General features: G+C 47.9%; 1 protein-coding gene across 1 annotated transcript; it reads left to right on the top strand.

The window, feature by feature from the left end:
* Nucleotides 1-473: 473 nt before the first annotated feature.
* On the top strand, nucleotides 474-23,967 carry LOC135545130 (nascent polypeptide-associated complex subunit alpha, muscle-specific form-like). The gene is made up of 2 exons (XM_064972762.1): nucleotides 474-588; nucleotides 22,637-23,967. Exons 1-2 carry the CDS (start codon nucleotides 474-476, stop codon nucleotides 23,965-23,967), a joined length of 1,446 nt encoding a protein of 481 aa, XP_064828834.1.
* The last annotated feature ends 1,414 nt before the right edge of the window (nucleotides 23,968-25,381 follow it).

Raw genomic sequence — 25,381 nt, 5'->3', positions numbered from 1 at the left:
TTTGGTAACAGTGGGTTTGGGTTTTGTTGTGCCTGTATTTTGGTAACAGTGGGTTAGGTGTTTCGCTGTCCGGTATTTTGGTAACAGTGGGTTTGGGGTTTTGTTGTGCCTGTGTTTTGGTAACAGTGGGTTAGGTGTTTCGCTGTCTGGTATTTTGGTAACAGTGGGTTTGGGTTTTGTTGTGCCTGTGTTTTGGTAACAGTGGGTTAGGTGTTTCGCTGTCCGGTATTTTGGTAACGGTGGGTTTGGGTTTTGTTGTGCCTGTGTTTTGGTAACAGTGGGCTAGGTGTTTCACTGTCCGGTATTTTGGTAACAGTGGGTTAGGTGTTTCGCTGTCCGGTATTTTGGTAACAGCGGGTTAGGTGATTCGCTGTCCGGTATTTTGGTAACAGTGGGTTTGGGGTTTTGTTGCGCCTGTGTTTTGGTAACAGTGGGTTAGGTGTTTTGTTGCGCCTGTGTTTTGGGCTTCAGACATGTTTGTCCCTGTTACTGTGCTTGAGGACATGAACGTGTTTTTTCCCGTCTACCTTCTGCTCTCTGCGTCTGACTCCACACCCATCACGCTCCCGGCGTTACAGAGAGATGGACGTAAACATTTGTTCTACCTTCTGCTCTCTGCGTCTGACTCCACACCCATCACTCTCCCGGCGTTACAGAGAGATGGACGTAACCATTTGTTCTACCTTCTGCTCTCTGCTCTGACTCCACACCCATCACTCTCCCGACGTTACAGAGAGATGGACGTAACCATTTGTTCTACCTTCTGCTCTCTGCGTCTGACTCCACACCCATCACTCTCCCGGCGTTACAGAGAGATGGACGTAAACATTTGTTCTACCTTCTGCTCTCTGCATCTGACTCCACACCCATCACTCTCCCGACGTTACAGAGAGATGGACGTAACCATTTGTTCTACCTTCTGCTCTCTGCGTCTGACTCCACACCCATCACTCTCCCGGCGTTACAGAGAGATGGACGTAAACATTTGTTCTACCTTCTGCTCTCTGTGTCTGACTCCACACCCATCACTCTCCCGGCGTTACAGAGAGATGGACGTAAACATTTGTTCTACCTTCTGCTCTCTGTGTCTGACTCCACACCCATCACTCTCCCGACGTTACAGAGAGATGGACGTAACCATTTGTTCTACCTTCTGCTCACTGCGTCTGACTCCACACCCATCACTCTCCCGGCGTTACAGAGAGATGGACGTAAACATTTGTTCTACCTTCTGCTCTCTGCGTCTGACTCCATACCCATCACTCTCCCAGCGTTAAAGAGAGATGGACGTAAACATTTGTTCTACCTTCTGCTCTCTGCATCTGACTCCACACCCATCACTCTCCCGGCGTTACAGAGAGATGGACGTAAACATTTGTTCTACCTTCTGCTCTCTGCGTCTGACTCCACACCCATCACTAACCCGGCGTTACAGAGAGATGGACGTAACCATTTGTTCTACCTTCTGCTCTCTGCTCTGACTCCACACCCATCACTCTCCCGACGTTACAGAGAGATGGACGTAAACATTTGTTCTACCTTCTGCTCTCTGCGTCTGACTCCACACCCATCACTCTCCCGGCGTTACAGAGAGATGGACGTAAACATTTGTTCTACCTTCTGCTCTCTGCTCTGACTACACACCCATCACTCTCCCGGCGTTACAGAGAGATGGACGTAAACATTTGTTCTACCTTCTGCTCTCTGTATCTGACTCCACACCCATCACTCTCCCGACGTTACAGAGAGATGGACGTAACCATTTGTTCTACCTTCTGCTCTCTGCGTCTGACTCCACACCCATCACTCTCCCGGCGTTACAGAGAGATGGACGTAAACATTTGTTCTACCTTCTGCTCTCTGCGTCTGACTCCACACCCATCACTAACCCGGCGTTACAGAGAGATGGACGTAACCATTTGTTCTACCTTCTGCTCTCTGCTCTGACTCCACACCCATCACTCTCCCGACGTTACAGAGAGATGGACGTAACCATTTGTTCTACCTTCTGCTCTCTGCGTCTGACTCCACACCCATCACTTTCCAGGGGTTACAGAGAGATGGACGTAAACATTTGTTCTACCTTCTGCTCTCCGCGTCTGACTCCACACCCATCACTCTCCCGACGTTACAGAGAGATGGACGTAACCATTTGTTCTACCTTCTGCTCTCTGCGTCTGACTCCACACCCATCACTCTCCCGGCGTTACAGAGAGATGGACGTAAACATTTGTTCTACCTTCTGCTCTCTGTGTCTGACTCCACACCCATCACTCTCCCGGCGTTACAGAGAGATGGACGTAAACATTTGTTCTACCTTCTGCTCTCCGCGTCTGACTCCACACCCATCACTCTCCCGACGTTACAGAGAGATGGACGTAACCATTTGTTCTACCTTCTGCTCTCTGTGTCTGACTCCACACCCATCACTCTCCCGGCGTTACAGAGAGATGGACGTAAACATTTGTTCTACCTTCTGCTCTCTGCGTCTGACTCCACACCCATCACTAACCCGGCGTTACAGAGAGATGGACGTAAACATTTGTTCTACCTTCTGCTCTCTGTGTCTGACTCCACACCCATCACTCTCCCGGCGTTACAGAGAGATGGACGTAAACATTTGTTCTACCTTCTGCTCTCTGTGTCTGACTCCACACCCATCACTCTCCCGGCGTTACAGAGAGATGGACGTAAACATTTGTTCTACCTTCTGCTCTCCGCGTCTGACTCCACACCCATCACTCTCCCGACGTTACAGAGAGATGGACGTAACCATTTGTTCTACCTTCTGCTCTCTGTGTCTGACTCCACACCCATCACTTTCCAGGGGTTACAGAGAGATGGACGTAAACATTTGTTCTACCTTCTGCTCTCCGCGTCTGACTCCACACCCATCACTCTCCCGACGTTACAGAGAGATGGACGTAACCATTTGTTCTACCTTCTGCTCTCTGTGTCTGACTCCACACCCATCACTTTCCAGGGGTTACAGAGAGATGGACGTAAACATTTGTTCTACCTTCTGCTCTCTGCGTCTGACTCCACACCCATCACTCTCCCGGCGTTACAGAGAGATGGACGTAAACATTTTGTTCTACCTTCTGCTCTCTGCGTCTGACTCCACACCCATCACTCTCCCACGTTACACAATGTCCCTTATACTATCAGGATTTAATATAGCTTATTCTTCTAGGTTTTAGCATCTCTTATACTGGCAGGTGTTAATGTCTCCTACACTGCCAGGTGTAATTATCTATTATAATATCAGGATTTAATATCTCTTATACTGCAGGATTTAATATATTGTATATTGATGGTTTTAATATCTCTTATACTGCAGGTTTTAATATATTGTATATTAATGGTTTTAGTATCTCTTATACTGCAGGTTTTAATATCTCTTATACTGCAGGATTCAATATCTCTTATCCTGCAGGAATTAATATCTCTTATACTGCAGGTTTTAATATCTCTTATACTGCAGGTTTTAATATCTCTTATACTGCAGGATTTAATATCTCTTATACTGCAGGATTTAATATCTCTTATACTGCAGGTTTTAATATCTCTTATACTGCAGGATTTAATATCTCTTATACTGCAGGTTTTAATATATTGTATATTGATGGTTATAATATCTCTTATACTTCCAGGTTTTAATATATCTTATAATGTCAGGTTTTAATATCTCTTATACTTCCAGGTTTTAATATATCTTATACTGTCAGGTTTTAATATTGTCTATACTGCCGCTAGACACACAGTTTATAGCTATGTTCTTCAGCTGTGTGACAAAAGAACACATGAGAGGGAAAGGGAGGGAGAGAAAGACAGAGTGACAAAAACAGAGCGACAGAGAGAGATGGCCTCAACCCTCAGTGTCTCTCTGCCTGGCCGACCATCCCATCAATGTCTCTCTGCCTGGCCGAACCTCCCATGAATGTCTCTCTGCTTGGCCTACCCACCCATGAATATCTCTGCCTGGCCGACCGTCCCATGAACATCAGAGTCACTGAAGCACTACAAACTCACAAGTAGATAAATGCATTTCTGAAATATTTTCAGCAGCTGGACCCTGTGAGTCATGGTGACAGTGCTGGGAAACCTTGACAGGACCCTGTGAGTCATGGTGACAGTGCTGTGAATCCTTAACTGGACCCTGTGAGTCATGGTGACAGTGATGTGAAACCTTGACTGGACCCTGTGAGCCATGGTGACAGTGCTGTGAGACCTTAACTGGACCCTGTGAGTCATGGTGACAGTGCTGTGAAACCTTGACTGGACCCTGTGAGTCATGGTGACAGTGCTGTGAAACCTTGACTGGACCCTGTGAGTCATGGTGACAGTGCTGTGAAACCTTGACTAGACCCTGTGAGTCATGGTGACAGTGCTGTGAAACCTTGACTGGACCCTGTGAGTCATGGTGACAGTGCTGTGAAACCTTGACTAGACCCTGTGAGTCATGGTGACAGTGCTGTGAGACCTTGACTAGACCCTGTGAGTCATGGTGACAGTGATGTGAAACCTTGACTCGACCCTTTGAGTCGTGGTGACAGTGCTGTGAAACCATAGCCCTTTGAGTCATGGTGACAGTGGTGTGAAACCTTGAACCCTGTGAGTCATGGTGACAGTGCTGTGAAACCTTGGACCCTGTGAGTCATGGTGACAGTGCTGTGAAACCTTGACTAGACCCTGTGAGTCATGGTGACAGTGATGTGAAACCTTGGACCCTGTGAGTCATGGTGACAGTGCTGTGAAACCTTGGACCCTGTGAGTCATGGTGACAGTGCTGTGAAACCTTGACTAGACCCTGTGAGTCATGGTGACAGTGCTGTGAAACCTTGACTTGACCCTGTGAGTCATGGTGACAGTGCTGTGAAACCTTGGACCCTGTGAGTCATGGTGACAGTGCTGTGAAACCTTGGACCCTGTGAGTCATGGTGACAGTGCTGTGAAACCTTGACTAGACCCTGTGAGTCATGGTGACAGTGCTGTGAAACCTTGAGTAGACCCTGTGAGTCATGGTGACAGTGCTGTGAAACCTTGGACCCTGTGAGTCATGGTGACAGTGCTGTGAAACCTTGGACCCTGTGAGTCATGGTGACAGTGCTGTGAAACCTTGACTAGACCCTGTGAGTCATGGTGACAGTGCTGTGAAACCTTGACTAGACCCTGTGAGTCATGGTGACAGTGCTGTGAAACCTTGACTGGACCCTGTGAGTCATGGTGACAGTGCTGTGAATCCTTAACTGGACCCTGTGAGTCATGGTGACAGTGATGTGAAACCTTGACTGGATCCTGTGAGCCATGGTGACAGTGCTGTGAGACCTTAACTGGACCCTGTGAGTCATGGTGACAGTGCTGTGAAACCTTGACTGGACCCTGTGAGTCATGGTGACAGTGCTGTGAAACCTTGACTGGACCCTGTGAGTCATGGTGACAGTGCTGTGAAACCTTGACTAGACCCTGTGAGTCATGGTGACAGTGCTGTGAAACCTTGACTGGACCCTGTGAGTCATGGTGACAGTGCTGTGAAACCTTGACTAGACCCTGTGAGTCATGGTGACAGTGCTGTGAGACCTTGACTAGACCCTGTGAGTCATGGTGACAGTGATGTGAAACCTTGACTCGACCCTTGAGTCGTGGTGACAGTGCTGTGAAACCATAGCCCTTTGAGTCATGGTGACAGTGGTGTGAAACCTTGAACCCTGTGAGTCATGGTGACAGTGCTGTGAAACCTTGGACCCTGTGAGTCATGGTGACAGTGCTGTGAAACCTTGACTAGACCCTGTGAGTCATGGTGACAGTGATGTGAAACCTTGGACCCTGTGAGTCATGGTGACAGTGCTGTGAAACCTTGGACCCTGTGAGTCATGGTGACAGTGCTGTGAAACCTTGACTAGACCCTGTGAGTCATGGTGACAGTGCTGTGAAACCTTGACTTGACCCTGTGAGTCATGGTGACAGTGCTGTGAAACCTTGGACCCTGTGAGTCATGGTGACAGTGCTGTGAAACCTTGGACCCTGTGAGTCATGGTGACAGTGCTGTGAAACCTTGACTAGACCCTGTGAGTCATGGTGACAGTGCTGTGAAACCTTGAGTAGACCCTGTGAGTCATGGTGACAGTGCTGTGAAACCTTGGACCCTGTGAGTCATGGTGACAGTGCTGTGAAACCTTGGACCCTGTGAGTCATGGTGACAGTGCTGTGAAACCTTGACTAGACCCTGTGAGTCATGGTGACAGTGCTGTGAAACCTTGACTAGACCCTGTGAGTCATGGTGACAGTGCTGTGAAACCTTGACTGGACCCTGTGAGTCATGGTGACAGTGCTGTGAAACCTTGGACCCTGTGAGTCATGGTGACAGTGCTGTGAAACCTTGGACCCTGTGAGTCATGGTGACAGTGCTGTGAAACCTTGGACCCTGTGAGTCATGGTGACAGTGCTGTGGAACCTTGGACTCTGTGAGTCATGGTGACAGTGCTGTGAAACCTTGGACCCTGTGAGTCATGGTGACAGTGCTGTGGAACCTTGGACCCTGTGAGTCATGGTGACAGTGCTGTGGAACCTTGGACCCTGTGAGTCATGGTGACAGTGCTGTGAAACCTTGGACCCTGTGAGTCATGGTGACAGTGCTGTGAAACCTTGGACCCTGTGAGTCATGGTGACAGTGCTGTGAAACCTTGGACCCTGTGAGTCATGGTGACAGTGCTGTGGAACCTTGGACCCTGTGAGTCATGGTGACAGTGCTGTGAAACCTTGGACCCTGTGAGTCATGGTGACAGTGCTGTGAAACCTTGACTAGACCCTGTGAGTCATGGTGACAGTGCTGTGAAACCTTGGACCCTGTGAGTCATGGTGACAGTGCTGTGGAACCTTGGACCCTGTGAGTCATGGTGACAGTGCTGTGAAACCTTGGACCCTGTGAGTCATGGTTTCAGTGCTGTGAAACCTTGACTAGACCCTGTGAGTCATGGTGACAGTGCTGTGAAACCTTGGACCCTGTGAGTCATGGTGACAGTGCTGTGAAACCTTGGACCCTGTGAGTCATGGTTTCAGTGCTGTGAAACCTTGACTAGACCCTGTGAGTCATGGTGACAGTGCTGTGGAACCTTGGACCCTGTGAGTCATGGTGACAGTGCTGTGAAACCTTGGACCCTGTGAGTCATGGTGACAGTGCTGTGAAACCTTGACTAGACCCTGTGAGTCATGGTGACAGTGCTGTGAAACCTTGGACCCTGTGAGTCATGGTGACAGTGCTGTGGAACCTTGGACCCTGTGAGTCATGGTGACAGTGCTGTGGAACCTTGGACCCAACTGCAATGTAATCCACTGGATTGTCTGTGCTGTTTTCTTCCTTGTGCCAAAAATCAATATTGTTGCTGAGAATATTTTATCTTTTCAAACCTTAAAAACATCAGACACCAGTTTCAGCTAGCAGGGTAATACAGAATGACTTACAGTAACTAATTATATATGAATATATATATGTAAATATATGCATTTGAAGTCGGGCGTTTACATACACTTAGGTTGGAGTCATTAAAACTCATTTTTCAACCACTCCACAAATTTCTTGTTAACAAACTAGTTTTTGGCAAGTCGGTTAGGACATCTACTTTGTGCATGACCCGAGCAATTTTTCCAACAATTGTTCACAGAGATTATTTCACTTATAATTCACTGTATCACAAGTCCGGTGGGTCCGAAGTTTACATACGCTAAGTTGACTGTGCCTTTAAACAGCTTGGACAATACCAGAAAATGATGTAATGCTTTAGAAGCTTCTGATAGGTTGACTGTGTCTTCAACCTCATTTAGAAATTTACTCTGTTCTCTTGCAGTCAACTACTACTCTGTTTCCTGTGTCTGACTTCTTCCTCCAATACACCCCGAGCATTACACTAGGGAGAGTAGCAAACGTGTTGAACTTTCTCCATTTATAGACCATTTGTCTTACCGTGGACTGATGAACATCAAGGCTTTTAGAGATACCTTTGTAACCCTTTCCAGCTTTACGTAAGTCAACAATTCTTAATCTTAGGTTTTCTGAGATCTCTTTTTATCGAGACATAGTTCACATCAGGCAATGCTTCTTGTGAATAACAAACTCAAATTGTGTTCAAAATAGGGCAAGGCAGCTCTAACCAATGTCTCCAATCTCATCTCATTGATTGGACTCCAGGTCAGCTGACTCCTGACTCCAAATAGCTTTTGGAGAAATCATTAGCCTTGGGGGGTCCACATACTTTTTCCAACATACACTGTGAATGTTTAAATGATGTATTGAATATAGACAAGAAAAATACAATAATTTGTGTGTTATTAGTTTAAGCAGACTGTGTTGGTATACTGTTGTGACTTAGATGAAGATCATATCACATTTTATGAGCAATTTAAGCAGAAATCCAGATAATTCCAAAGGGTTCACATACTTTTCTTGCCACTGAAACTATAGAGAACATACAAAAAGTATATGGTAATACAACATGTACGTTTACACACTCCCAGGAATGTCCTACATGATGAATCATTAGCTTATACACTAACTGTCACACATCTAGATGGCAGGGCTACTACTACTACCACTACAACTACTACTACTACTAACACCACTACTTCTACTACCACTACTACATCTACCACCACCACCTCTACTACCACCACCACTACTACTACTGCTACTACCACTGCTACTACTACCACTACTATTACCACCACTACTACCACCACGACTACTACTACCACTACAATTACCACCATCACTACTACTACTACTACTACCACCACCACTACTACTACTACTACTACTACTACTACCACTGCTACTACTACTACTACTACTACTACCACTACTACTACCAGCACTATCACCACTACTACTACTACTACCACTACTACCACCAATAACACCACCACTACTACTACTACTACCAGTACTATCACCACTACTACTTCTACTACCACCAATAACACCACCAATACTACTACTACCAGTACTATCAACACTACTACCACCACTGCTACTTCTACCACTAGTACTACTACTACCACCACCACCACTACCACCACTACTACTACTACTACCACTACTACTACCAGCACTATCACCACTACTACTACTACTACCACTACTACCACCAATAACACCACCACTACTACTACTACTACTACTACTACTACTACTACCACTACCACTACTACTACTACTACCACCACCACTACTACTACCACAACTACCACTATTACCACTACTATCACCAATAACACCACCACTACTACTACTACCACTAGTACTACTACTACCACCACCACCACCACTACCACCACTACTACTACTACTACCACTACTACTACTACCAGCACTATCACCACTACTACTACTACCACTACTACCACCAATAACACCACCACTACTACTACTACTACTACCAGTACTATCACCACTACTACTTCTACTACCACCAATAACACCACCAATACTACTACTACCAGTACTATCAACACTACTACCACCACTGATACTTCTACCACTTCTACTATGACCACCGCTGCGAATACTACAATCACCACGTCAGATATCGGTAAGTGGACTGGAGGCATGAAAGGAATAACCAATCCAGTTGTTTGTGTCGTCCGTTTCGGGACAGTACCTGCGTATTTGCGCACCCACCTCACTCAGGTGTTTCGCTATATCACATTTGACATTGTCCATAAGCTTATTTAATAATCTAAAAATATTTAGTAAAGGAAATAACCTCTGTGTCGTTGTTTTTAATGCAGACAGAGAAGAGCTCCAACTTCTTAATCAGAGTCTCAATTTTGTCCCGCACATTGAATATAGGTACAGAGAGTCCCTGTAATCCTTAATTCAGATCATTCAGGCGAGAAGAAACATCACCCAGATAGGCCAGTTGTGTGAGAAACCTGTCATCATGCTGTCAGACAAGTGAAAATGATGGCCAGCAAAGAAAACTTTATGTTCATCTCTCGATTCGAAAAAATGTGTCAATACTTTGCCCCTTGATAACCAGCACATGTTGTAAAAATAATCACTGCCCATATCATTGCATAGTGCAGAAAATACATGAGAGTTCAGGGGCCTTTTGCTTTAACAAAGTGAACCATTTTTACTGTAGTGTCCAAAACATCTTTCAAGCTGTCAGGCATTCCCTTGGCAGCAAGAGCTTCTCTGTGGATGCTGCAGTGGACCCAAGAGCCTCTAGGTTGATGCTGCAGTGGACCCAAGAGCCTCTTGGTGGATGCTGCAGTGTACCCAAGAGCCTCTTGGTGGTTGCTGCAGTGTACCCAAGAGCCTCTTGGTGGATGCTGCAGTGTACCCAAGAGCCTCTCGGTGGTTGCTGCAGTGTACCCAAGAGCCTCTCGGTGGATGCTGCAGTGTACCCAAGAGCCTCTCGGTGGATGCTGCAGTGTACCCAAGAGCCTCTCGGTGGATGCTGCAGTGTACCCAAGAACCTCTTGGTGGATGCTGCAGTGTACCCAAGAGCCTCTCGGTGGATGCTGCAGTGTACCCAAGAGCCTCTCGGTGGATGCTACAGTGTACCCAAGAGCCTCTCGGTGGATGCTACAGTGGACCCAAGTGGCGTTGGGAGCAACTCCCTGTCATGGCTTTTGCGTCAGTACAGATACCAACATGAGCAGCAGCTACGTTTGGCTACATACGGACCGTTAGTGGAATTCCCGTGAGAGAGTAACGGTTAATGTGATTGGATGTTAATTATTTGACTAGGCTTCCTGTATTTGACATTGTGTTGGTAATTCGCTGAATACTAGATTTTTTTATTAAATTTTTTGGCAGTGAAACAAGGCTACTCAGGTGAGGAAAGAAAACTCAACCAAATGTAGAGCCCAGTTGGAAAATATAAATGGACTGTTTGAAAATGTGAATAAATTATTATTATTAATGTGAAGAATTGTTTTTTAAAATGATTATTATTATTTCATGAGAATCACCCTTTTATTTGGCCTTTGGGAATGTCGTTGGGGTATTCACAGTTTGGGAATAAAGCCGTAGAGTATAAATAACAGTCATCGGATTGACAAAAGTAAAGTCAAGACAATGTTAGCAAAACAACATTTCCATCAAAAGCCTAAGACTATTTAATTCTGTGTTTTTTTTTAAATGCTAAAATAAATACCAATACAACAAACCAAATGACATGTGGGATGTAAAATGTAGTGCCATAATGTTGACCGGAGCCCATAGGGCTTAGTGCATTGTATAGGGAATAGGGTGTGATATGGGATACAAACCTGTTGTGAGACAAATACCACCAGATGTCAGGATAAGCAGGAGGTAGCTGGAACACAGTCTGAACTCCTGAATGACAATAAATAGACTTCATCTTCAGAAACGACCTCATTATAATCACCTTCAACAACAGAGAGGGATTAGACAGGGTTCCATGAAGGCACCACCACCACCACCAACAGCACTACTACAACCACCTCCACCACTACTACAACCGCCTCCACCACTACTACAACCGCCTCCACCATCACCACTACTACAACAACCTCCACCACTACTACAACCACCTCCACCACTACTACAACCGCCTCCACCATCACCACTACTACAACAACCTCCACCACTACTACAACCACCTCCACCATCATTACTACAACCACCTCCACCACTACTACAACCACCTCCACCATCATTACTACAACCACCACCAACATAACTACTACAACCACCTCCACCACTACTACAACCGCCTCCACCACTACTACAACCACCTCCACCACTACTACAACCACCTCCACCATCACCACCACTACTACAACCACCTCCACCATCACCACCACTACTACAACCACCTCCACCACTACTACAACCGCCTCCACCATCACCACTACTACAACCACCTCCACCACTACTACAACCGCCTCCACCATCACCACTACTACAACCACCTCCACCACTACTACAACCGCCTCCACCACTACTACAACCGCCTCCACCATCACCACTACTACAACAACCTCCACCACTACTACAACCACCTCCACCACTACTACAACCGCCTCCACCATCACCACTACTACAACAACCTCCACCACTACTACAACCACCTCCACCATCATTACTACAACCACCTCCACCACTACTACAACCACCTCCACCATCATTACTACAACCACCTCCACCATCATTACTACAACCACCTCCACCACTACTACAACCACCTCCACCATCACCACCACTACTATAACCACCTCCACCATCACCACCACTACTACAACCACCTCCACCACTACTACAACCACCTCCACCATCACCACTACTACAACCACTTCCACCACTACTACAACCACCTCCACCACTACTACAACCACCTCCACCACCACCACCACTACTATAACCACCTCCACCATCACCACCACTACTACAACCACCTCCACCACTACTACAACCACCTCCACCACTACTACAACCACCTCCACCATCACCACCACTACTATAACCACCTCCACCATCACCACCACTACTACAACCACCTCCACCACTATTACAACCACCTCCACCATCACCACTACTACAACCACCTCCACCACTACTACAACCACCTCCACCACTACTACAACCACCTCCACCACCTCCACCACTACTACAACCACCTCCATCACTACTACAACCACCTCCACCATCACCACCACTACTACAACCGCCTCCACCATCACCACTACTACAACAACCTCCACCACTACTACAACCACCTCCACCATCATTACTACAACCACCTCCACCACTACTACAACCACCTCCACCATCATTACTACAACCACCTCCACCATCATTACTACAACCACCTCCACCACTACTACAACCACCTCCAACATCACCACCACTACTATAACCACCTCCACCATCACCACCACTACTACAACCACCTCCACCACTACTACAACCACCTCCACCATCACCACTACTACAACCACTTCCACCACTACTATAACCACCTCCACCATCACCACCACTACTACAACCACCTCCACCACTACTACAACCACCTCCACCACTACTACAACCACCTCCACCACCTCCACCACTACTACAACCACCTCCATCACTACTACAACCACCTCCACCATCACCACCAATACTACAACCACCTCCACCATCATTACTACAACCACCTCCACCACTACTACAACCACCTCCACCATCACCACCACTACTACAACCACCTCCACCATCACCACCACTACTACAACCACCTCCACCACTACTACAACCGCCTCCACCATCACCACTACTACAACAACCTCCACCACTACTACAACCACCTCCACCATCATTACTACAACCACCTCCACCACTACTACAACCACCTCCACCATCACCACCACTACTACAACCACCTCCACCATCACCACCACTACTACAACCACCTCCACCACTACTACCACCGCCTCCACCATCACCACTACTACAACCACCTCCACCATCATTACTACAACCACCTCCACCACTACTACAACCACCTCCACCATCACCACCACGACTACAACCACCTCCACCACTACTACAACCACCTCCACCATCACCACCACTACTACAACCACCTCCACCATCACCACCACTACTACAACCACCTCCACCACTACTACAACCACCTCCACCATCACCACCACTACTACAACCACCTCCACCATCACCACCACTACTACAACCACCTCCACCACTACTACAACCACCTCCACCATCACCACCACTACTACTACAACCATCACCACAACCAGCCACCACCAATACTACTACTACCACCACCACCAATACTACACCATCACTACTACCAGCACCACCAATACTACTACCATCACCACCACTACTTCTACAACCATCACCACAACCAGCCACCACCAATACTACTACCACCACCACTACCACTACTACTACTAATTCTAACACCATCACTACTACTTCTACTACTAATACTACTACTACTACTACTAATTATTACCACCACAACCACCACTACTAATACTACTACTAATACTACTAATTATTACCACCACAACCAATACTACTACTAAGTATTACCACCCCCACCAAAACTACTACCACCACCAACACTTCTACTATTGCTGCTACTACTACTACTACTACTACCACCACTGATACTACTACTACTAATACTACTACTACTAATTATTACCATCCCCACCAATACTACAACCATCACCACAACCAGCCACCATCACAACCACCAAAACCTCTACTACCACACCAACACCAACACTTCTACTACTACTACTGCTACTACTACTACTACTACCACTACTACCACCTCTACTAATACCAAAACTACTACAACTACCACTACTACCACCACTACTACTGCTACTACAACCAACACCACTACTACCACCACCACCACCACTACTACCACCACTAATACCACCACCACCACCACCTCCACCTCCTCTACTTCCACCACAACCAATACCTTCAATACTGCTAATACTACCCCTACTACCATCACCACTACCACCTCCACCACTACTACTACCCCCACTACTCCCACCTCCACCACTACCACACCCACCACTACTACCACCACTACTACTCCCACCACTACCACCACCACAACCACCACCACTACCACCTCCACCACCACCACCACTACAACTTTGACCTCTTCTACTTCACCACAACCAATACCTCCAATACTGCTAATACTACCCCTACTACCACCACCACTACGCCCACCACCACCACTACCACTACTATCACCACAACCACTACCACCTCCACCACTACTACTACCACCACCACCTCTTCTACCACCACCACCACCACTTCTACCACCACCACCACTACCACCTCCACCAATATCACTACCACCACCGCCACTTCTACCACCACCACGACTACTACTACAACCACCACCACCACTACCACCACTACTACCACTACCAGCACAACCACCACTACTTCCACCACCACAACCACCACCCCTACTACCACCACCACTACCACCACTACTACTACCACCACTGCTACCATGACAACAACCACCACCACCACCACTACTACTACCACCACTACTACCACCACCACTACCACCTTCACCATTACTACTACCACCACCAGCACCACCACTACTACTACCACCACTGCTACCACGACAACAACCACCACCACCACTACTACTACTACTACCACCATCACCACTACCACCTTCACCATTACTACTACCACCACCACCACCACCACTACTACTATCACCACCACTACAACCACCAGAAACCAACAACAGCACAATAACAGAACCAGGCAGAAACTAACTGCTAGCTGGCAAACAGAATATTAAACAAACAAACCCCTTTTTATTATTATTCCCAATTCAGACAACGGAATGATGCTAGACATAAACAAATGACTCCTCAAAGCATTTTATTCACTAAGAAATCAACACATGTTTTTATTTTTTTTATTTCACCTTTGTTTAACCAGGTAGACCAGATCACCTTAATTTAACCAGGTATGCCAGTTGAGAACAAGTTCTCATTTACAACTGTGACCTGTCCAAGATAAAGCAAAGCGGTGCGACACAAAACACGGAGTTACACATAAACAAACGTACAGTCAATCACACAAAGGAAAATAGACATAGAAAGGAGATGAAAATGATTCATATGGGACTGAAGAATGGAGAGGGTCCTGAACCAATACATGTTTAATAAGAACATTTCACAGGTGATTCCTACCACCTGGTGAGTTCTCTGAATTCCACTTTGGAACCTTGGACCAAACTGAATGGGAGATTAATGCAGGCTGTCTCCAGAATGTTTGGCAGTCAGAGCAGAGAGGCCTGCATCACTAACAGTAGCAGTAGCACCAACCTCTGCATCAGAAGGAGTATTGTAGTTGTCCCAACCTCTGCATCAGGATCAGCTGTCATGTCTTTGGCATCATTAAGGTGAAGATTGTCATTTTAACAAATCAATTCTCTGTAATAAGTATTGTGTGATTAAACTAATCATGTACATTTAATTAACTAGGAAGTCGGGGCACCCAAAAATGTTCAGATTATAAAGTTATACTTTTCAGAATATAACTCTTCAGATATTTGAACATCTGTGTAACGGTTTTCATGCGGTGAAAGAGAGTCGGACCAAAATGCAGCGTGTAGATTGCGATCCATGTTTTAATCAACATACGTAAACACGAATCAATACAAATACTACAAAAACAAAGAACGTAACGAAAACCGAAACAGTCTATACTTGTGTAAACTAACACAGGAACAAGGACACTAAGGACAATCACCCACGAAAAACACAAAGAATATGGCTGCCTAAATATGGTTCCCAATCAGAGACAACGATAATCACCTGACTCTGATTGAGAACCGCCTCAGGCAGCCATAGACTAACGCTAGACATCCCACAAAACCCCAAGACAAACACACACCACAATAACCCATGTCACACCCTGGCCTGACCGAATAAATGAAGAATAAACATAATATATTTCGACCAGGGCATGACAATCTGATCAATTAGTATTCTATTAATGATTTATTCTTTACCTCACGTCAGTCTCATCTGAACATCCTAAATTGTTGGTTATCTGCACAAACCCACCCTTCACTATAAATCATCTATACACCAAATGGCTTAATCATTTATTTACTAACTAACTAAATAATCACAGAAATGCACAAACAAACCAACAGTAGATATATGTTACTAACAATGAAAGTGAAGATTCCCTAGTGGGCTAAACCGATATGACGGCTTGGTGGACAAAGTGAAGGGGGTGTGGACTGAGAGAGAGCGGGAAAGACCAAATGGATTCATTCCACCGTCTATAATTATATACATTGAAATGTTAATCGTTCACACGTGAACGGCCGTTAATTCGAGAATAATTGCAAGTACATATTTACTGTGTATGTCATTGTTGTCTTCTCTGTTGGAATCCGGTCTGTCTGCTGGATTTCATCTGAGTCTCTCTCTCTTTCTGTTTCCCTGAAGATCAAAGTCTTTCGTGGTTAGAATGAATACTTCAGAGTACCATTCAGAAATGTTCCCATAGAATAGATGTTTCGGCGGTTGTCGGTATTCTCGTACTAGGTTTACGTTATTCCTAGATGCAGACAAGTACTTCGTATCCAAGATTTGCTCTTATTCTGTAGGGATCGATAGTCTCAGAGTTGAACCATTTCCAGCCGTGTAGCCAATGCTCCACGTGGTCTGGTTAGGAATTCAACAACAAAGGCAACCTTAGCTTACACCGAGGTATGCGTGGTCTTAACTATCATGCAGTCACAGCTCACGCTGTGGGTTTGCTTAGTCTTGGTTCTCAAACCTGTACCACCTCAGCTTACACCGAGGTATGCGTGGTCTTAACTATCATGCAGTCACAGCTCACGCTGTGGGTTTGCTTAGTCTTGGTTCTCAAACCTGTACCACCTCAGCTTACACCGAGGTATGCGTGGTCTTAACTATCCGCAGTCACAGCTCATGCTGTGGGTTTGCTTAGTCTTGGTTCTCAAACCTGTGCCACCTCAGCTTACACAGAGGTATGCGTGGTCTTAACTATCATGCAGTCACAGCTCACGCTGTGGGTTTGCTTAGTCTTGGTTCTCAAACCTGTACCACCTCAGCTTACACCGAGGTATGCGTGGTCTTAACTATCATGCAGTCACAGCTCACGCTGTGGGTTTGCTTAGTCTTGGTTCTCAAACCTGTACCACCTCAGCTTACACCGAGGTATGCGTGGTCTTAACTATCATGCAGTCACAGCTCACGCTGTGGGTTTGCTTAGTCTTGGTTCTCAAACCTGTACCACCTCAGCTTACACAGAGGTATGCGTGGTCTTAACTATCATGCAGTCACAGCTCACGCTGTGGGTTTGCTTAGTCTTGGTTCTCAAACCTGTACCACCTCAGCTTACACCGAGGTATGCGTGGTCTTAACTATCATGCAGTCACAGCTCACGCTGTGGGTTTGCTTAGTCTTGGTTCTCAAACCTGTACCACCTCAGCTTACACCGAGGTATGCGTGGTCTTAACTATCATGCAGTCACAGCTCATGCTGTGGGTTTGCTTAGTCTTGGTTCTCAAACCTGTACCACCTCAGCTTACACCGAGGTATGCGTGGTCTTAACTATCATGCAGTCACAGCTCACGCTGTGGGTTTGCTTAGTCTTGGTTCTCAAACCTGTACCACCTCAGCTTACACCGAGGTATGCGTGGTCTTAACTATCATGCAGTCACAGCTCACGCTGTGGGTTTGCTTAGTCTTGGTTCTCAAACCTGTACCACCTCAGCTTACACCGAGGTATGCGTGGTCTTAACTATCATGCAGTCACAGCTCATGCTGTGGGTTTGCTTAGTCTTGGTTCTCAAACCTGTACCACCTCAGCTTACACCGAGGTATGCGTGGTCTTAACTATCATGCAGTCACAGCTCATGCTGTGGGTTTGCTTAGTCTTGGTTCTCAAACCTGTACCACCTCAGCTTACACCGAGGTATGCGTGGTCTTAACTATCATGCAGTCACAGCTCACGCTGTGGGTTTGCTTAGTCTTGGTTCTCAAACCTGTACCACCTCAGCTTACACCGAGGTATGCGTGGTCTTAACTATCATGCAGTCACAGCTCACGCTGTGGGTTTGCTTAGTCTTGGTTCTCAAACCTGTACCACCTCAGCTTACACCGAGGTATGCGTGGTCTTAACTATCATGCAGTCACAGCTCATGCTGTGGGTTTGCTTAGTCTTGGTTCTCAAACCTGTACCACCTCAGCTTACACCGAGGTATGCGTGGTCTTAACTATCATGCAGTCACAGCTCACGCTGTGGGTTTGCTTAGTCTTGGTTCTCAAACCTGTACCACCTCAGCTTACACCGAGGTATGCGTGGTCTTAACTATCATGCAGTCACAGCTCATGCTGTGGGTTTGCTTAGTCTTGGTTCTCAAACCTGTACCACCTCAGCTTACACCGAGGTATGCGTGGTCTTAACTATCATGCAGTCACAGCTCACGCTGTGGGTTTGCTTAGTCTTGGTTCTCAAACCTGTACCACCTCAGCTTACACCGAGGTATGCGTGGTCTTAACTATCATGCAGTCACAGCTCACGCTGTGGGTTTGCTTAGTCTTGGTTCTCAAACCTGTACCACCTCAGCTTACACCGAGGTATGCGTGGTCTTAACTATCATGCAGTCACAGCTCACGCTGTGGGTTTGCTTAGTCTTGGTTCTCAAACCTGTACCACCTCAGCTTACACCGAGGTATGCGTGGTCTTAACTATCATGCAGTCACAGCTCACGCTGTGGGTTTGCTTAGTCTTGGTTCTCAAACCTGTACCACCTCAGCTTACACCGAGGTATGCGTGGTCTTAACTATCATGCAGTCACAGCTCACGCTGTGGGTTTGCTTAGTCTTGGTTCTCAAACCTGTACCACCTCAGCTTACACCGAGGTATGCTTGGTCTGAGGAAGATTTCCTCAGGAGGGGGTTTTATTTGTAACAATAGAAAAGGCGGTTCCATATCGCTAGATCATGTCTGTGCTCACGGGGGACTAGTTGAACCACGGAATAGAACTCTCTCAAAAGGGACGGCAGGGTAGCCTAGTGGTTAGAGCGTTGGACTAGTAACCGAAAGGTTGCAAGTTCAAATCCCCGAGCTGGCAACGAATCCCCTGAACAGGCAGTTAACCTACTGTTCCTAGGCTGTCATTGAAAATAAGAAGTTGCCTAGTAAAATAAAGGAAAAATATAAAAATTGACAGTTAACATCACATTACATCATTTGTAGTTAATGGGCTTTTACAGATTCTTCTTTTCAAGAAGAGGCACAGGGGACCTGATAGTTGAGTCTTCTTTTATCTGTTGTATGTAACAAATAAACATAGACATATAAACACAACATGTAAAGTGTTGGTGCCATGTTTCATGAGCTGAAGTAAAATATCTCAGAAATTGTCCATACGAACATAAAGCTTATTTCTCTCTAATGTTGTGCACACATTTGTTTACATCCCTGTTAGTGAGCATTTCTCCTTTGCCAAGATAATCCATCCACCTGACAGGTGTGGCATATCAAGAATCTGATTAAGCAGCATGATCATTACACAGGTGCACCTTGTACTGGGGACAATAAAAGGTATAATTTCACAACTAGTTTCATCTTTACTCATTCATTTTATACAATAATTAGATGCAAACACAATAATTGAGAAATGTACACATTCAAAGATATGGTGATGTGTGTTTCCTTTCCTCTAGAGGTCACCAAATGGAACACACTTGTCATAAATGTCCCTTAGGTGTCCCTGGACCCTTCCCACATTCTCACAATTGGATGTATAGTTTCATTTTCCCACTTGGGGGATTTAGGAGTTTTGCCATGTAAAATGCTTTGTTCACTCTGTGGTCTCTCTCTCTGCATGAAAAGTGGAAAGGGCCACGTCATGACATAGCACTGCTCTGAATCAGAAGTTCTCTTCCTGTCCAGCTCTTTCCCTACGTGGCCACGTCATGACACAGCACTGCTCTGAATCAGAAGTTCTCTTCCTGTCCAGCTTTTTCCCTACGATGCCACGTCATGACACAGCACTGCTCTGAATCAGAAGTTCTCTTCCTGTCCAGCTCTTTCCCTACGATGCCACGTCATGACACAGCACTGCTCTGAATCAGAAGTCCTCTTCCTGTCCAGCTCTTTCCCTACGTGGCCACGTCATGTTCTCGTCACATTCACAGGAAATGTAGTGTGTGTGCCCCAAAGGGCACCCTATTCCCTACATAGTGCACTACTTTTCCCCAGAGCTCTATTGGGCCTGTAATAGAGTGCTAATGTGGGAGGATGTCAGGATGGGCTGGGATCCTTTTAGAATGTTAATGTCATATTATTAAGTCCTCAACGCAGCGCTATTATCCAACTCATTTAATGGACTGTGCAAAACACTCACTGAACCAAAGTTGGCTCCAAAACAACTCATAGCAATTAAAACCAAATTCAACTTCCCAGTTTAGAAGTAACGACGCTAAGCTGGGAGCTAGACAAGGTTGTTTACAGCATGTAGTGTAATGTGTGGTACTCTGACAGCACACCCAATTACGTGGATCAGGCTTCCACACCCATCCTCAGATAAAGTTACATATTTTGGCAACTATGTTTTTTTTTTGGAATGGTCTTCATCCAGCTGTGTATTTGCAACACCGTCTGTGCTGCAATTTGATTTGTAATTTGCAATAAAATGAGCAGGCACAAAGAAAAATTACATTACATTTGGGAACAGTACAATTAAAATACATTGAAATCCAATGTACCCAAAGTATTAAATACAGAGATTTTAAGTGGTTTTGAATGGGTTTGATGTTAATGCTGGTCTTTATTTCGACAAGAGGCTTGTATGTAGCAGAGCTATTAAAAATAGCAGGCAGAATTAGGAAGGCAGAATTAGGAAGGCAGAATTAGGAAGGCAGAATTAGGAAGCAAGGTCTACTGAGTCATATCTACCATTTGCATCCTGTGGGCCAGAAGGAGCTGTAAACCTGTGTGTGTGAGTGTGTGCGGGCGTGCACGTGTGCGGGCGTGTGCACGTGTGTGTAATTAATGGGCTTTGATTTATTTATTTTTTATATCAGGACATCAGAGTCCTGTTACAGATTCTGCTTTTCAAGAAGAGGCACAGGGGACCTGATCGTTGAGTCTTCTTACAGCACTGTTCCAGATCTCAGTGGGGGACACAGTTACCCTACGGTGGGGAAGAGGGACCAACTCCCATTCAGACAGGAGTTTGATTCCCTGCGTGCCACGCCTCCCGAGATCACAGACGCGCTGTGTCACACCGAGCTTCCCTGCTGCTCCCTCCGTTCTTTATTTAATTTATCCTTTCATTTCTTAATATCTCTGTTCCTTTAACTGTCTGCTGGGCAGTTCAGGTGGCAGGTAGCCTAGCGTTTAGAACGTTGGACCAGTAACCGAAAGGTTGCTACCATGGCTGACCCTGTAAATCATTTCACTGTTGTATGTAACAATAACACGTAGAAATATAACCAGAACATGTAAAGTGTTGGTCCCATGTTTCATGAGCTGAAGTAAAATATCTCAGAAATTGTCCATATGAACATAAAGCTTATTTCTCTCAAAAGTTGCGCACACATTTGTTTACATCCTTGTTAGTGAGCATTTCTCCTTTGTCAAGATAATCCATCTACCTGACAGATGTGGCATATCAAGAAGCATGATCATTTCACAGGTGCAACTTGTACTGGGGACAATAAAAGGCCACTCTAAAATGTGCAGTTTTCTCACAAAACACAATGCCACAGATGTCTAAGGTTATGAGGGAGCGTGCAATTGGCTTACTGACTTCAGGAATGTCATGTAAAACAGAGCTGGTGGCAGAATGTTCATTCAACCATAACTCGTATCCAATGTTGTTTTAGAGAATTTGGCAGTACGTCCAACCTTCCTCACAACCCCACATGTAACCAGTCCAGGCCAGGACCTCCACATCCGCTGCTTCACCTGCGGGATCGTCTGAGACCAGCCACCCTGACAGCTGATGAAACTGAGGAGTATTTATGTCTGTCATAAAGCCCTTTAGTGGGAAATACTCATTCTGAGTGGTGGTGCCTGGCTCCCCAGTGGAGGGCCCAGCTCCCCAGTGGAGGACCCAGCTCCCCAGTGGAGGGCCTAGTTCCCCAGTGGAGGGCCCAGCTCCCCAGGGGAGGGCCCAGCTCCCCAGTGGAGGGCCCAGATCCCCAGTGGAGGGCCTAGCTCCCCAGTGGAGGGCCCAGCTCCCCAGTGGAGGACCCAGCTCCCCAGTGGAGGGCCTAGTTCCCCAGTGGAGGGCCCAGCTGCCCAGTGGAGGACCCAGCTCCCCAGTGGAGGGCCCAGCTCCCAGTGGAGGGCCCAGCTCCCCAGTGGAGGGCCCAGCTCCCCAGTGGAGGGCCCAGCTCCCCAGTGGAGGGCCCAGCTCCCCAGTGGAGGGCCCAGCTCCCCAGTGGAGGGCCCAGCTCCCCAGTGGAGGGCCCAGCTGCCCAGTGGAGGACCCAGCTCCCCAGTGGAGGGCCCAGCTCCCCAGTGGAGGGCCCAGCTGCCCAGTGGAGGACCCAGCTCCCCAGTGGAGGGCCCAGCTCCCCAGTGGAGGGCCCAGCTCCCCAGTGGAGGGCCCAGCTCCCCAGTGGAGGGCCCAGCTCCCCAGTGGAGGGCCCAGCTCCCCAGTGGAAGGCCCAGCTCCCCAGTGGAAGGCCCAGCTCCCCAGGGGAGGGCCCAGCTCCCCAGTGGAAGGCCCAGCTCCCCAGTGGAAGGCCCAGCTCCCCAGGGGAGGGCCCAGCTCCCCAGTGGAGGACCCAGCTCCCCAGTGGAGGGCCCAGCTCCCCAGTGGAAGGCCCAGCTCCCCAGTGGAAGGCCCAGCTCCCCAGGGGAGGGCCCAGCTCCCCAGTGGAGGACCCAGCTCCCCAGTGGAGGGCCCAGCTCTCCAGTGGAGGTCCCAGTTCCCCAGTGGAGGACCCAGCTCCCCAGTGGAGGGCCCAGCTCCCCAGTGGAGGGCCCAGCTCCCCAGTGGAGGGCCCAGCTCCCCAGTGGAAGGCCCAGCTCCCCAGTGGAGGGCCCAGCTCCCCAGTGGAGGGCCCAGCTCCCCAGTGGAGGGCCTAGCTCCCCAGTGGAGGGCCCAGCTCCCCAGTGGAGGGCCCAGCTCCCCAGTGGAGGGCCCAGCTCCCCAGGGGAGGGCCCAGCTCCCCAGTGGAGGGCCCAGCTCCCCAGGGGAGGGCCCAGCTCCCCAGTGGAGGGCCCAGCTCCCCAGTGGAGGGCCCAGCTCCCCAGGGGAGGGCCCAGCTCCCCAGTGGAAGGCCCAGCTCCCCAGTGGAGGGCCCAGCTCCCCAGTGGAGGACCCAGCTCCCCAGTGGAGGGCCCAGCTCCCCAGGGGAGGGCCCAGCTCCCCAGTGGAGGACCCAGCTCTCCAGTGGAGGGCCTAGCTCCCCAGTGGAGGGCCCAGCTCCCCAGTGGAGGGCCCAGCTCCCCAGTGGAGGGCCCAGCTCCCCAGTGGATGCCCCAGCTCCCCAGTGGAGGGCCCAACTCCCCAGTGGAGGGCCCAGCTCCCCAGTGGAGGACCTAGCTCCCAGTGGAGGGCCTAGTTCCCCAGTGGAGGACCTAGCTCCCCAGTGCAGGGCCTAGCTCCCCAGTGGAGGGCCCAGCTCCCCAGTGGAGGGCCCAGCTCCCCAGTGGATGCCCCAGCTCCCCAGTGGAGGGCCCAGCTCCCCAGTGGAGGACCTAGCTCCCCAGTGGAGGGCCTAGCTCCCCAGTGGAGGGCCCAGCTCCCCAGTGGAGGACCTAGCTCCCCAGTGGAGGGCCTAGCTCCCCAGTGGAGGGCCTAGTTCCCCAGTGGATGACCTAGCTCCCCAGTGCAGGGCCCAGCTCCCCAGTGGAGGGCCCAGCTCCCGAGTGGAGGGCCCAGCTCCCCAGTGGAGGGCCCAGCTCCCCAGTGGAGGGCCCAGCTCCCCAGTGGATGCCCCAGCTCCCCAGTGGAGGGCCCAACTCCCCAGTGGAGGGCCCAGCTCCCCAGTGGAGGACCTAGCTCCCAGTGGAGGGCCTAGTTCCCCAGTGGAGGACCTAGCTCCCCAGTGCAGGGCCTAGCTCCCCAGTGGAGGACCTAGCTCCCCAGTGGAGGGCCTCGCTCCCTAGTGGATGACCTGGTTCCCAAACGGTTGCGCCACAGCCCAGTCATGTGAAATCCATAGATTAGGGTCTAATTAATTCATTTTAGTTGACTAATTTCCCTGTATGAACTGTACCTCAGTAAAATAGTTTAAATTGTTGCATGTTGCATTTATATTTTTGTTCTGTATATACAGTACCAGTCAAAAGTTTGGACACACCTTCTCATTGAAGGGTTATCCTTTATTTTTTGTATTTTCTACATTGTAGAATAATAGGGAAGACATTAAAACTATGAAATAACACACATGGAATCATGTAGTAACCAAGAAAGTGTTAAACACTTGAGATTTGTTAAAATAGCCACCCTTTGCCTTGATGAGATATTTGCAGACTCGTGGCATTCTCTCGACCAGCTCTTGAAGGAGTCCCCACACATTCTGAGCACTTTTTGGCTGCTTTTCTCTCACTCTGCAGTCCAACTCATCCCAAACCATCTCAATTGGGTTGAGGTCAGGTGATTGTGGAGGCCAGGTCATCTGATGCAGAACTCCATCACTCTCCTCTTGGTCAAATAGAAGTGGCCAGGTCATCTGATGCAGCACTCCATCACTCTCCTTCTTGGTCAAATAGCCCTTACACAGCCTGGAGGTGTGTTTTGGGTCATTGTCCTGTTGAAAAACAAATGATAGTCCCACTAAGCACAAACCTGATGGGATGGCGTATGGCTGCAGA

This window comes from Oncorhynchus masou, chromosome 9, assembly GCF_036934945.1.
Source record: "Oncorhynchus masou masou isolate Uvic2021 chromosome 9, UVic_Omas_1.1, whole genome shotgun sequence".
In the NCBI taxonomy this organism is placed as follows: domain Eukaryota; kingdom Metazoa; phylum Chordata; class Actinopteri; order Salmoniformes; family Salmonidae; genus Oncorhynchus; species Oncorhynchus masou.
This window is presented reverse-complemented; position numbering and strand designations above follow the sequence as displayed.

What these genes read in the sequence shown, in the direction of transcription:
- LOC135545130 (XM_064972762.1), top strand. Translation starts at nt 474, where the DNA reads ATGTTTGTCCCTGTTACTGTGCTTGAGGACATGAACGTGTTTTTTCCC. An exon ending in GGCGTTACAGAGAGATGGAC is followed by an intron (nt 589 to 22,636) that starts GTAAACATTTGT and finishes CTGGCTCCCCAG; the next exon opens with TGGAGGGCCCAGCTCCCCAG.